The sequence below is a fragment of the Vigna angularis genome, chromosome 2 (genome assembly GCF_016808095.1).
Source record: "Vigna angularis cultivar LongXiaoDou No.4 chromosome 2, ASM1680809v1, whole genome shotgun sequence".
Classification (NCBI taxonomy): Eukaryota; Viridiplantae; Streptophyta; class Magnoliopsida; order Fabales; family Fabaceae; genus Vigna; species Vigna angularis.
The window spans coordinates 9892694-9908210 of NC_068971.1; the positions used below are offsets into that span (position 1 = coordinate 9892694).

At 28.4% G+C, this 15517-nt stretch overlaps 2 protein-coding genes across 2 annotated transcripts; both read right to left on the reverse strand.

Moving 5' to 3' along the window:
* Positions 1-7248: 7248 nt before the first annotated feature.
* On the reverse strand, positions 7249-8406 carry LOC108328304 (cucumber peeling cupredoxin). Its single transcript, XM_017562155.2, has 2 exons — positions 8108-8406; positions 7249-7880 (listed from the first exon to the last, which is right to left on the reverse strand). The coding sequence occupies exons 1-2, from the start codon at positions 8301-8303 to the stop codon at positions 7441-7443; spliced, it is 636 nt and encodes a 211-aa protein (XP_017417644.1). The 5' UTR covers positions 8304-8406; the 3' UTR covers positions 7249-7440.
* Positions 8407-9756: 1350 nt separating this feature from the next.
* Positions 9757-10570, reverse strand: LOC108327248 (phosphopantothenoylcysteine decarboxylase). Its single transcript, XM_017560971.1, has 2 exons — positions 10262-10570; positions 9757-10002 (listed from the first exon to the last, which is right to left on the reverse strand). The coding sequence occupies exons 1-2, from the start codon at positions 10568-10570 to the stop codon at positions 9757-9759; spliced, it is 555 nt and encodes a 184-aa protein (XP_017416460.1).
* Between the last annotated feature and the right edge of the window lie 4947 nt (positions 10571-15517).

Genomic DNA, 15517 nt, shown 5'->3' on the forward strand with positions numbered 1-15517 from the left:
TCATGGATAGCCCAAAGGTTATTTATGTGCAGTTTGCACATGATTCATGCATTCATATAACATAAAAAAGTGAAGTTTTAACGTTAATAGACGTTGAAATTCCCTTTTTCAGACGTTTAATTACTTCATGGATAGCCAAAAGGTCATTTATGTGCAGGTTGACATGATTCATGCAACCGTTACAACCAAAAAGTGAAATTATAACCTTATATGACGTTGAAATTACACTTTTTAGACATCAATTAGGCATATGATGTCAAAATATGGGAATTTTTTACATCTATATAGGAGAATTATTTACAACAATACCATCAATCATTTTTAACATTGACTTTTTTCAATACTGACGCTTAACGTTAGACGTGGAAGGCTTATTTCGCACTAGTGACTTTTCTAACTACAAACCTCAAATCAAACATCTCATCGGTCAAAGTAACAATTTATTTGTCTAGGACCTACGTCAAACTTTCAGCTCAATCTGACAATTAACGAAGCAAGGATTCTATTGTTTTCCGAGATGACTCAAACTAGAAAAATAGGGTGGCGCCCGACTTTGGAAATGTGGCGCTTGACACTACAACCCCTTGGAACCCATTGATTTGAGTGCATCTGACAGTCCAAAAGTGGTGCTCAATGCTCTTAAGTCAATGGCAACTATCTCAATGGTGTCTGGTGGTGTATCAACACCCATAACTCCCTCTTTAAGCTTTGATTGAGCAATTTGACTCCTATTGAGTTAATCCTCACTTAGTAAACTTTCAAACACCTAAAATTTCATGTTTTTAACTTAACTCAATTAAAGAATCTCACAAAGAAATTACAACACACAAACAAATCATAAAGCTCATGTTTTCAACATATCATAGTACATAACACTTTTCTAAAATAGATTAAATCAAAGTACATATCCCATTAAATCATAGTTCAACATAGATACATATAATTAACCGAACAATTTAACTTAAAAGAAATCTAATTAGTTTCCCTCACCTGTGAAAATCACCCTTAATAGCTCTAACCATTTAAAACACCTTCCACTCCACAAATGCCCTTTCTACACAAAGGGACATCACAAGAACGATTAGGACCTACCATAAGAACCACTGATCAACAGAGTAGTTTTTTTTATCTATAGGGATTTAGAAAGCATATTAGTAGTTTGTTTTTGGATTTTTTTATTTAGAAAATATTGATAGCAATATATATTATATAGATTGAGTGAAGTAGAAGTTATGAGTGAATTTCATCTCATCCTCTTCTAATGCATCACTATTGATCTTGTTTATGTACTTACGCAAATCATTCATTGTCCTCAGGGTGCTCTTTACATGTAACTTTAGGTTTATTCCTAACACTTAGAGCCTAAGATCATCAAACTTTAGTATGATCCCTCAATGACTGCTTGAATGAACCAATTACATTAAGATCAAAACTATATAACCAACTAGAACCTTAGATCTATTCTTAGCATATAAAAGCATATGAGAATTAATTGCATCACAACTTAAAACTAATTCTCACTCAATCTCAAGTCAGTGAAATAAGACGATTGATCAAATCATCCAAAAACAAACACAAACTAATTCATAAATAGATTGAATGGAAGCATAAATAAATATCCAAAATGTAGAAATATAGATAGTCAGAATTGATTACATCCAACCTTGTCACGAGAGAGTTCAACTACTCATAGAATATTGCAATGCAATCCCTATAACATCTAGACATAAGATTTCCAATGAAAGTATTTCTCTCTCTCGAGTCTCACAAACCAATTCCTACTCTACTACTACATATTTGATCATCCACTCAATGCCTAAAACAAGGCCATGAGGTATGTGTTACCAATGAGGAGCATTGGTATCTTGAAGATAATGATTTTGATGATGTTACAAAGTGAAGAATAAGAAGACTTATGTTGTATGAGTTTAAAAGCATTTATGTATAAGAGAAGACATCAAGACCGAACGATAGACTTCATGACCGAGTGGTAAAGTTATGACCAAGACCAAGCAGTGGAAGGCATGATCGTGACCGAACGATATTTATATGTCAATAGCCGAATGGTCATTATCAGTCAAAGACCGAACAATATGTAGTAGTTGAAGGCTTGACACTGTATAACAGTTCAAGACCGAACACAGGGTGAACACTGGCCGAACACAGTTCAGGACCGAACGAAGTTGCACATTGGCGAAACTCAGTAATACCAAACAGTAGAAGGAGGTGAAGAACTGGAATTGATCGGTTGAAGAATAAATATTCTAAATTATTCCAAGTCTGCAGATAATCGATTATCACTGGCAGTTGTAATGCGTCTTTTCAGTTTCGAACCAGTAGGCTATATATACCTTTGCCAAATACTTTTGGAAGGAAACTTTGTGAATTTGAGAATACAGTGAAATCTGAGGAAGTTCTCAAGTGCTAGTTCTTGCTCTTGTCATGTCTTGTGAATAGGAGAAGCTCACGCTTTGTGTGCCAAAGGTCGGAGTGGTTCTCTTCAAGTTGTCAGAGTTGTTGCTTCCGGTTCGTTTGTCGAAGGAAGCTCTTCCGGTTCGTTTGTCGAAGGAAGGTTTTTTTTACACTCTTCCGGTTCGTTTGTCGAAGGAAGGTGTTTTTGTTACTGTTATTTTCTATTCACTTTCATTGTAATTGTGAAACTGTTTTAGTGAAAAGGTTAATCACTATTCATAGTGATTAACGACTGGACGTAGAATCTTTTGATTCGAACCAGGATAAAAATCATTTGTATGATTTTTCTACTCCCTACACTCTTTATATTTTCTACTCATCAACTGTTTGATAAAATGTTTAAGAGAAAATTAAAGGAACCATTTTTTAAATTGACCGAACAAGCTCTTCGCTTTTAAACAATCCGTATCGTACTCTGTTTTGATATTTCTGCTGCGCAAAATCGGTACCAGTTGTTCCAACAGTATGTATTCATAAAATGTCAAGGGCAATGCTCAACTTCACCTTTGGTGCTTGAGCCGTAGAAGTTTTATTCCAAATCTTTCCAAATTGTCTTCCTTAGGGTTTAAGTTGCACATTTTGGGCTCAAGCTATAAAAGTTACATTCCAAATCTTTCCAAATGGGGGTGCATGAGGTTTCCTTAACATGAGGGTTTACTTTTATAGCCTAAGTCTTATGCTCTAGTGCTTCAGTCCCTAAACTAACTTCTTTGGGAATGAGTCTTCATGCCTTAGTCATAGGTTTAATGTTTGAGGTTTCCCTTTATAACAAGTTTGCTTGTGTGACTTAAGCCTCAACTCTCCTGTTCAACTACACTAGTGTCAATTTTGTCTAGAATTACTTGAATTTCATCCATTTTCTTTACTTTTCTACTTTGACTCTTTGTTGATATCAAGAACTACAAAACAAACTAAATAAGGGCCAATTAAACATAATCTAAACAAAATCAAAACAAGATAAGTGCCAAAATTATCTTAAAATTTACTTAAATTGAGAATTTATCACTTACTCGATCAAATAAATTGATTGATCCAAATTGAAGAGTTCACTACAAGAATTACTCATTCAGTCTCAGATATTCAATCAGATGAATGGAGAGTGAGAATTCCTAGAGAGAATTCAGAAAACTCTAAAAAAGTGGTTTCTACAAAGATTATGTGTTTTAAAAATAATTAACTCATTTATAAAACTTCTTATTTATATAAATCCTTTCAATATTAAAATTAATGAGTCTCGCTATTTTTAAATCACTGTCACTTTTAAAATACCATTTTCTAAGTTATCGAATTCTTCCCAACAAGAAAATTTTTCGTCCTCGAAAATTCACTCATGAAGTCGAAGATAAGGACATACTTTTTTTTCTCTCTTATAACAACTTTCTATGACTAACAATTCCCAATACCTTAACTGACTGATAACCTTGCCTTTGTGATATGTGGTATGGTGTTTAACAGTGTAGATTGGTCTAGCCACTACTTTGAAATGAAATGCCCAACCTTAATTCTAAAGCTTGAATGATCCTTACGCTTGACCAACAATTTGAATCTAATACACTGAACTAATCTTCCATATGTTCTCCAACAAGAAATACCATTTTTAAAATACCATTTTCTAAGTTATCGAATTCTTCCCAACAAGAAAATTTTCCGTCGTCGAAAATTCACTCATGAGGTTGAAGATAAGGACATACTTCTTTTTTTTCTCTTATAACAACTTCCTATGACTAACCATTCTAAATACCTTAAGTAACTAATAACCTTGCCTTTGTGATATGTGATATGGTGTTTAACAGTGTAGATTGGTCTAGCCACTACTTTGAAAGGAAACTCTCAACCTTAATTCTAAAGCTTGAATGATCCTTATGCTTGACCAACAATTTGAATCTAATATACTGAACTAATCTTCCATATGTTCTCCACTACCTCTTGTAGGGTTTTCACCAAAATATGAAGATAACATTGGGTCGCAAACTAAAACATGCTAGTTAACACTTCACACCAACTTATTCTTTCCTTGATGTACAACTCAACCAACTTGATCATACACAACATCTAACTAATTAACAAGAAGCAAACATCCTTGATCAACCTATGAACAACCATCCCTATAACACCATGCCTCCTTTACTGACTTGATCAATGGGTAACAAAGTCCATAACAATGTTATCCCACTTTCAAACTGAAACTTTCAACTATTGCAATGATAAAACCCAATTCTGATGCTCCATCTGTATTTCTTAATCCACTAACTTGTAACCATCCTACCACAACATCCTTAGAACTGTATCTTTTATCAACTTGGAAATCATTAGTTTGATCAATACCAAGTAGCTCTATGATACATCTCAAACTAAGATTTCTCGATTTGCTTTTTACCAATCATTTTGAGAAACTCACTAGTTCTAGTCAAGTGACTACACTAATGAAATTTCTTCACAAGTTCACCTCTCACCATAGATTTTCATACTTCACCACCAATTTTCAATATCACTCCACCAATTCTTACAACATCAATTATCTTATTTTCATTTATAAGGTGACACCACAACTCGAAACCATAACTCGGTTTATCTCCTTCGTCCCCTGTTCTTCTTCCTTTGTTCCTCTCCACACCTTTAACTCATGATGATCATTGAACATCTTTAACTAATCCTCGTAAATATAACACCTTTATTGTTTTAAAGATAACACCTTTTTTGTTTTAAAGAAATCCTTACCACTATTTCGCTGCATCACTCTAATCAACAGACATTCTCACTTCTTTGTTTACACAAAAGGTTAATTCTTTTTTGTCAACTATGATAAGGGAAATGGCCCCTTCTGAGAAACCCCTTTCAAGACTTCTATAAAATTTGCAAGACCCTTGGAACACCCGTTTTCATTGACAGCGTTAACACTCCCTTTCCTCAACATTGTCTCTACTCATTAGAACCATATGTCCTAATAGTCACTCCTCCCTTAACCGAGACTTACACTTAGACAGATTGACATACTACTACTTCTCCTTTAAGATCCATTAAATGGTAGTTTCTAGTCTAAACCATTACTTCTTTAACAATTCCTATACCAACTCAGCAGGAACTATCCTATAAGAAGCTATTGACATTGGTTATGTTCCAAGAACCAAGTCAATAATGAACTCCACCTTTCTTTTAGGTGGAAGTTCGAGCACCTTCTTCATAAGACATCTATAAATTCTTTCATAACTAAGATCCCTTGTGTTTGCTCTTTATTGGCCTTTATCAGACAACCCCAAACCACATAACACTCTACCCCCACTTTCCAACTTTTTCCACTCTGAATAGCAACTATTGACTTACCTCATAAAATCAAGAACATTTATTCTTTGGGTACCCTAATCTAGAAGAATGAGATTGTAAAACAACCAATTCACTCTTGCGATTATGTTCCAACCTTAAAAAGGAAACAAATCAAATTAACTTTTAATTTTGATCTTTTGACTACCATGAAACATGTCACACACTAAAGCATTATTCATTTGATCTAAGCCATAACAAAAACCACCAGCTCAAGCTCCAATACCCTTGCAGGCAACCCTGACTCATTTACACGTGCATATGACATAAAGGAATATGTTGCCCTAAACCAAACCTAAATACTTAAACACAACTATCATTTATGTGACATACAAGTTGAATGAAAGTATTTGGGCTAACTACTTCAACATCAACTATCGTAAACACCCTTCAAGCAACTCAAGACCTTTCCTCTCTTTTCCTCCTTGAATGTGTTTTGATATTACTATTTTATCCTTCCCTACAAGAAAAATCTTAATAAGTGTTTCTCCCTTCGTTGGTTGAAATCCTCTAACTCAACCTAAAGTCAAACATTTCTCTTGTGAACCATTTTACTTGAAACATTCTTTTACTTTCTATTTAATGATGCTACTTGCTTAGAAAATCCAATAATCTCCTTTCATTAAACTTGGTATAAAACCTTTACTATACTAAAAACTCATTAAACTTGGTATAAAACCTTTGGTATAAAACCTTTACTATCCAACCTCGATGCTTTAAACAACTACCAAACATGCCACAATGCACGACGAAAAGGGAGCAAATCCATAACTTTTAAAGGAACTCCGATGAAGGCGTTGTTAAAGGCATGGTAGTCACCTGGTCGAGACGATGAAAACAATGTGATCATCAGTCGGAACTAGAACTCCGGTAGTGACAGCGGTAAACGATGGCACCGCCGGCGGCAATAGATAGCGACGGCGGCAACAACAGATGTAGTGGCAGAGGCACCAGAAACTTTTTCCTCAAAAAAGAACCTTAAACTCTAGATACCATCTAACTTATCAATAGATAAATGCACATTGACATAGTTAAAACTATATTTGGGATTAATCTCTCTTGTATTAAATACACATAGAATTCTCTATTTATAATAGAAGAAATATGAACTAAACCCAAAATACAAATAAGAAATAATAACAAAATAACTAAAAGATAAAAGATAAAAATAAAAGATATAATATATCTAAAAATTACAAACACTTCATATTATAATTTATAGGAATAACTAAATTTGTTCACTTGGTTAAAATACTCTTGAAAATGTTTACAAAAATTTTCTGAAAGTTAAAGAATAGTATGATATTTTCATCATAAAATTAGTTTCATTTGGATTATCTACCTTCAAATTCGTCTTCTCCAAATGTCACTTCATGTTTCCTTTGGCCATTCAAAATAAATTGGCCAGAACATATGATTATTCTGTTTCCCGCAACAAAATCCCAACATAAACTTCTCTAAAAAAAAAGTACAAAATTTTATCATTTGTAATACTGTAAAATGTAAACCATGATGAAAAATAATAAATATCAATAATAATAAAACGTACAAATAAACCAAATGAAAAGATCATCAGTAAAAACGAGTCAACTTTCTTAGCTGTAAAAATAATTATCCAATGCTGGGTCTCCACCGAAGTTGACATTTTCCTCACTGAAACTGCAGCAGCAGCAGCAACGCCGCACCGAAAACGTAAACCGTGAAGCGCATGTCAGCGCGGCTCGCGAACGCGCCGCCAGTGGGAGACTGCGGTACCGTAACCGGTGGAGGCTGAACGGCGTCAGAACCGGGAGGCTCCTGGTACGGCGGCGGAGGCGGCTGGTTGAGGTTCGGTGGCAAGCCGGCGCCGTGCTGGACGTCGATTTCGAAGGCCAAGCCGAGCTGGCACTGCAAGCCGTCGCTGGAGTCGGAGAAAAAGTAGTTTGGTCCAACAATTGTCAACGGCACGGCGATGGTCAACGATTCGCCGAAACCACTGCTACCGCTGTCGTACACGAAGGTACCATTGTCGGTATCGTCAGCGGTGCAGTTCAGATAGGTCGTCTTGTTGTAAGTCTGAACCACCGTTTGGTTGGAGTTCGTATTGAAAACTAAAAATGAACCACACAAAAAAGCAAGAACACAAAAAGTTGAATTAGGTTTTCTCGATTGACTTCCTAGAAAGTTGAAATTCGCATTCGATGGATTTAATTTCAATTTATTTGCGTCCGTTTTGGGGGCAATAGAACAGTATAACTTAATTGTGTTTAACGCATTCGTGTTCTAAATGTGCAATGATAATGTAATCAAAAGAAAAGTGGAGATTGAGGTTTTTTACTGAGATAATCGCCAAGGTCGAAGGTTTGATTCGAAGCCCAGGAAGTGTAGTTAGTGGCTGTTGTATTGGTAGTGGAGTTGAAGGACCACCCGGCGGCGCCGCCAACGGTGTGGTTGTGGTAGCCAGTTGTGGCAGCGGAGACGGCGGTGACGAAGAGGGCGAAGACCGCGAGTTGCGCCGCGATAGGTGGCGCCATTGACGGTGATGAGTGGCGATTAGTGTCAGAAGAGGTGTTTTAGTGACTATTGAGTTGTATGATGCTTTGTGTAATTTATTAATATCTGAAAATAAAATATCCGTAAAAACAATTCTCTAAATTCCATAAAACCGCGTACAACTGGAGGCACCAATGTATACATCAAATGTTTAATTTTTCTTTTTTAGGATGTATAAATTATCTAGGACGTTTAATCTTTAAACTAAAATATTACTACAAATTTTAAAAATAAATTTAATTTAATTAAAAAATCTTATTAAAAATGGCTAAAAATATTCTATTTAAGAAGAGCAGGTGCTTACCACGTAGCTTCTATTTAAGATATCAGTTTTCATTTTCTTTGTTGAAAATTATATTAATATTTTATATTTTTTATTCGAAGGAAAATACACCTGAAACTCAACTTGAATTAAAAATTAGAGTTATTTTTTAATTTTCATTAAATTTAACTTAACTAGTTAAGTATCATCCAAATAAACACTTAGAACTGAAAAATAAATGAGAATTATCATATATATTTGAATAATAATTAGAAATAAGTTACTTGTCCATAAAAGTAATATTTTAAAATATACTTAACAACATACAAATAATGCAATAATTAAAAAAAACAAAAATTTATAATTGGAAAACAAAGAAAAGTAATAATGAAAGTGAAGTCATTGAATAAGTTGTTAAGTATAAAATAAATAAAAAATTGTTTCGGATGTGAAGGGTTGTGTCATCCAATGTCTCCACGTCCTCCTCTGCTCGTACTTCGTGTTTGGGTGAAAGACCTGTGAAAAGATTCTCCGATGCCAAATCAGTTGAGAGTAATGGCGTTTTTCTATCAAACAGTAGTAAATGTACAGTAAATGCAACCTATCTACCACTCATCCTGGATCTGTATTTATAGTTTTCGCTATGAGCTTAGGATTAGTGAAAAGTTAATCACGACCCAAATTCAGCCCAATAGCTCTTAACCTCAACTTACCTTAAACCTGGTTAATTAGCGGTATGGCCGGCCGGTCTCCTAAGGTATGGCTTATGGGCCAGCCGACCCCTACAGGCGGCATGTGTAGCAAACGGCATGTTCGGCCGGCCTTTTAGTGTATCCGGATGACGAGGTAAGGTCGCGTGATCTCAGATGCGTGAGCATCCGGTTTGTTGCGTCGAACCTTTGATGACGAACCAAAGGGTAGCGTGTTTGGTCCAGTGTAGATGTCCGGCCTATCTGACGTCCGGTCCCTACTGGTACAAAAATGAATCAAAGCAATGATAAAAAGATTTAGCCACAATTGTGTGTACCTATGCTAAGACATTATTACTTCCACACTAAACATAAGATGCTTTGCATCACTATTTTAACTTTCAATATTTTCCTTTCTTTACAAACACAAAAAAAAAAATCACTCAAAATAAGTTGTCGAGTGATTCGTCTAGCTAAAAAAAATTAGTCCCAAATCTCTTCATTAGAGATTTTGACAATGTAAGAAATTTCAGTAGGGTCAGCCATTTCACCCCGTGGAGAGGGATCGATGATATTAATGCCAAGTTCATCGCATCTTTTGCGATATTGTCTTGTCAAAGGATTATTCCACGTAACAGGATCTATGGCAGGTGCAACGTAAAATGGCTTGTTAGGGTCCCAACCTCGCACAACTTCGGTCAAAGAATTGTCACATATCCCTTGCGCAATCTGCAACACAATAGGTGAAACAACAAATTCCCAATGTTAAAAGAAAAACTGAGAGTAAAACCAGAATGTTAAAGTCTCATAAAAATCTTCAATTCATGAACAACATAACAACAAGTACTTAAACATTGTACGTAAGTTTTTCCCTAATCTGATCGAACTGAATGGTGTTGTGTGAGCTAGACAACATCTGCATAATTTTGTTGCTGCAGTAAATGATTCAGTTGGCTTGACACATAGCTAAGTTTATTGGTTTGATTACCTTGGCAAGGGTATTTGCAGACAATGGAGCAATGACAAAGACATCAGCCCATTCCAGATGATGAGAAGCAGTTTTCCTAGGATTAAAATAAACTGGACGGGGAGTTTGTGAAACTTCAATAAAAGGTATCGAGGCTCGTGTCATAACAACTTCTATGCTTGCCCATCTCCTAAAAAAATGACAAAGAAGCGCAAATTTTGCAGCATCAGTGCACCCGCAAGCACCGAGCAGAATCCGAGGCCTTCTCGGCCTAACAGCACACCTTTGAGAAGACTGTGGAATATTACTCTCAGGATTTGGGTCACTCATCATCCACAGATTTCAGCAATTCTACTTTGTTCTGATGAATTTGTCAATGTGTAACCATACTTCAGTTTTCATTTATCAGTTACTACACACTAATGCGAAAATTAAGAAAACAAAAAACCATCATATTTACACAGCATGTATATCTAAGAAAACAAGAAAGTTGATAGCTTCAGCAAAGAGGATTTGCTTTTTGACACTCAGTATTGCCTGCATATTCGGAGACCATGCAAGATCACGGCAAGAAGAGGGAGAGGTGAATCTTGAAACAAATGAATTTATTGTATCATGCATGACATATTACAAGAAATGCTGCATGAACCTTTGTCAAATAATCGATTTTGAAACTTCTAAAAGGGATGTTCACCAAATGAAACAAGACTAAGGAACCAAAGAATGCGAAAACAAAAAGAATGAAAGTGTACAGAAAAGTTCATCACCTTAAAGAAAGTGTCTTTCTCTTACTCAGAAACAGATATGACAAACTCAAGTCTTTTGAATTTTCTGTGTGGAAGACACTCACCACTGGTTGTGACTGTCAAATATATATTTTGTTTGGGATCCAAAATAAGCCGAAATTAAATCCATAATCAAAATATAAGCAATCTTCCTTTTATATAAACAACTCTTTTTTTATTTTATTTAAGAAAGTGTGGTCATTGTTTAATCAAAAATTTAAAATTGTCATTGAAATAATAATATATTACTGTTTTTAAATGACAATAAAATGTAAATTTATATCTTTTGTGACACAAAATTTTTTACAATTTCAATTTAAAAATGTAGAAACCAAGCTTCAGAAAATATTTTAATAAATGCAGTGTGTGCTCAAATATTTAATTATTTAAACCAGATGAATAGTATAAATAGAAGTTAAACAAAGTTTTATTTAAACCAAATGAATAGTACAAATGAGAAGAGAAATACAAAAGAAGGGTGACAGAAGGAGAAGAAAGGGAAACAGAAAACAAAGAATAGTGAAGAAAAAGAAAGTTCTAATAACGTTTAAAGTATATTTTTTTATTTATTGATTACTAAAAATATTTATATATTTTTCATTCATATTATATCTGTATTATCTTATTATCTTATAATCTTATAATCTTATAATCTTTTAATCTTATAATCTTATAATCTTATAATTTTTTAATCTTATAATCTTATAATCTTATAATCTTATAATCTTATAATCTTTTAATCTTATAATCTTTTAATCTTATAATCTTATAATCTTTTAATCTTATAATCTTATAATCTTATAATCTTATAATCTTATAATCTTTTAATCTTTTAATCTTTTAATCTTTTAATCTTTTAATCTTATAATCTTATAATCTTATAATCTTATAATCTTATAATCTTATAATCTTATAATCTTATAATCTTATAATCTTATAATCTTATAATCTTATAATCTTATAATCTTATAATCTTATAATCTTATAATCTTTTAATCTTTTAATCTTATAATCTTATAATCTTATAATCTTATAATCTTATAATCTTTTAATCTTTTAATCTTTTAATCTTTTAATCTTATAATCTTATAATCTTATAATCTTATAATCTTATAATTTTTTAATTTTTTAATTTTTTAATTTTTTAATTTTTTAATTTTTTAATTTTTTAATTTTTTAATTTTTTAATTTTATAATTTTATAATTTTTTAATTTTTTAATTTTTTAATTTTTTAATTTTTTAATTTTTTAATTTTTTAATTTTTTAATTTTTTAATTTTTTAATTTTTTAATTTTTTAATTTTTTAATTTTTTAATTTTTTAAATTTTTAATTTTTTAATTTTTTAATTTTTTAATTTTTTAATTTTTTAATTTTATAATCTTATAATCTTATAATCTTATAATCTTATAATCTTATAATCTTATAATCTTATAATCTTATAATCTTATAATCTTATAATCTTATAATCTTATAATCTTATAATCTTATAATCTTATAATCTTATAATCTTATAATCTTATAATCTTATAATCTTATAATCTTATAATCTTATAATCTTATAATCTTATAATCTTATAATCTTATAATCTTATAATCTTATAATCTTATAATCTTATAATCTTATAATCTTATAATCTTATAATCTTATAATCTTATAATCTTATAATCTTATAATCTTATAATCTTATAATCTTATAATCTTATAATCTTATAATCTTATAATCTTATAATCTTATAATCTTATAATCTTATAATCTTATAATCTTATAATCTTATAATCTTATAATCTTATAATCTTATAATCTTATAATCTTATAATCTTATAATCTTATAATCTTATAATCTTATAATTTTAGAATTTTAGAATTTTAGAATTTTATAATTTTAGAATTTTATAATTTTAGAATTTTATAATTTTAGAATTTTATAATTTTAGAATTTTATAATTTTAGAATTTTATAATTTTAGAATTTTATAATTTTATAATTTTATAATTTTATAATTTTAGAATTTTAGAATTTTAGAATTTTATAATTTTAGAATTTTATAATTTTATAATTTTATAATTTTATAATTTTATAATTTTATACATTTATAATTTTATATTTTTAGAATTTTAGAATTTTAGAATTTTAGAATTTTAGAATTTTAGAATTTTATAATTTTATAATTTTATAATTTTATAATTTTATAATTTTATAATTTTATAATTTTATAATTTTATAATTTTATAATTTTATAATTTTATAAATTTATAATTTTATAATTTTATAATTTTATAATTTTATAATTTTATAATTTTATAATTTTATAATTTTATAATTTTATAATTTTATAATTTTATAATTTTATAATTCTATAATTTTATAATTTTATAATTTTATAATTTTATAATTTTATAATTTTATAATTTTATAATTTTATAATTTTATAATTTTATAATTTTATAATTTTATAATTTTATAATTTTATAATTTTATAATTTTATAATTTTATAATTTTACAATTTTATAATTTTATAATTTTATAATTTTATATTTTTATAATTTTATAATTTTATATTTTAATAATTTTATATTTTTATAATTTTATAATTTTATAATTTTATAATTTTATAATTTTATAATTTTATAATTTTATAATTTTATAATTTTATAATTTTATAATTTTATAATTTTATAATTTTATAATTTTATAATTTTATAATTTTATAATTTTATAATTTTATAATTTTATAATTTTATAATTTTATAATTTTATAATTTTATAATTTTATAATTTTATAATTTTATAATTTTATAATTTTATAATTTTATAATTTTATAATTTTATAATTTTATAATTTTATAATTTTATAATTTTATAATTTTATAATTTTATAATTTTATAATTTTATAATTTTATAATTTTATAATTTTATAATTTTATAATTTTATAATTTTATAATTTTATAATTTTATAATTTTATAATTTTATAATTTTATAATTTTATAATTTTATAATTTTATAATTTTATAATTTTATAATTTTATAATTTTATAATTTTATAATTTTATAATTTTATAATTTTATAATTTTATAATTTTATAATTTTATAATTTTATAATTTTATAATTTTATAATTTTATAATTTTATAATTTTATAATTTTATAATTTTATAATTTTATAATTTTATAATTTTATAATTTTATAATTTTATAATTTTATAATTTTATAATTTTATAATTTTATAATTTTATAATTTTATAATTTTATAATTTTATAATTTTATAATTTTATAATTTTATAATTTTATAATTTTATAATTTTATAATTTTATAATTTTATAATTTTATAATTTTATAATTTTATAATTTTATAATTTTATAATTTTATAATTTTATAATTTTATAATTTTATAATTTTATAATTTTATAATTTTATAATTTTATAATTTTATAATTTTATAATTTTATAATTTTATAATTTTATAATTTTATAATTTTATAATTTTATAATTTTATAATTTTATAATTTTATAATTTTATAATTTTATAATTTTATAATTTTATAATTTTATAATTTTATAATTTTATAATTTTATAATTTTATAATTTTATAATTTTATAATTTTATAATTTTATAATTTTATAATTTTATAATTTTATAATTTTATAATTTTATAATTTTATAATTTTATAATTTTATAATTTTATAATTTTATAATTTTATAATTTTATAATTTTATAATTTTATAATTTTATAATTTTATAATTTTATAATTTTATAATTTTATAATTTTATAATTTTATAATTTTATAATTTTATAATTTTATAATTTTATAATTTTATAATTTTATAATTTTATAATTTATAATTTTATAATTTTATATGACCCCTGTATTAAGCCTTAAAAAAGGGAACAATGGTTATGTACCTCACCTCAGTTAGAGCAATCTACCTAAATGATTTTTTTTTAAGAAATCAATGGTCTAACCTTATCATAGTGTAGGGAACACACCCAACAACATTGAACTCACTCACCCATATCAAAAAATATAAAAATTCAACAAAAAATAGAGCAAAAATCATCATGGAAAGTGTTGTTGTTCCAGTTGGGGAGTCACGTTGAACTTTCTATACAAATGACCCTCAATAATCGATTACCAGGGGCTTAAGGGCCATTTGTACATAAAGTTCAACGTGACTCCCCAACTGGAACAACAACAGTCCCCATGATTATTTTTGGTTTGTTTTGGGTCAATTTTTCCATTTTTTGAAATAGGTGAGTGAGTTCAATGTGAATGGGTGGTGTTTAAGTGCAATGATGGTCCTATTACCTATTTTCCATTTTTTGGACTTCACCTATCTTGAACCTAAATGGCCATTTTACTCAATAATTTAAGGCCAAAACCTATTCATTAATGAAGTAAACACCAAACATGACTTATAAACTCAATCATCCATCACAAAAAGTGCAAAAAGTCACCCAAAAACATAGGCAAAGTAA

What these genes read in the sequence shown, in the direction of transcription:
- LOC108328304 (XM_017562155.2), bottom strand. Translation starts at nt 8,303, where the DNA reads ATGGCGCCACCTATCGCGGCGCAACTCGCGGTCTTCGCCCTCTTCGTC. An exon ending in CGACCTTGGCGATTATCTCA is followed by an intron (nt 7,881 to 8,107) that starts GTAAAAAACCTC and finishes GTTCATTTTTAG; the next exon opens with TTTTCAATACGAACTCCAAC.
- LOC108327248 (XM_017560971.1), bottom strand. Translation starts at nt 10,570, where the DNA reads ATGAGTGACCCAAATCCTGAGAGTAATATTCCACAGTCTTCTCAAAGG. An exon ending in CTGCAAATACCCTTGCCAAG is followed by an intron (nt 10,003 to 10,261) that starts GTAATCAAACCA and finishes ATTGTGTTGCAG; the next exon opens with ATTGCGCAAGGGATATGTGA.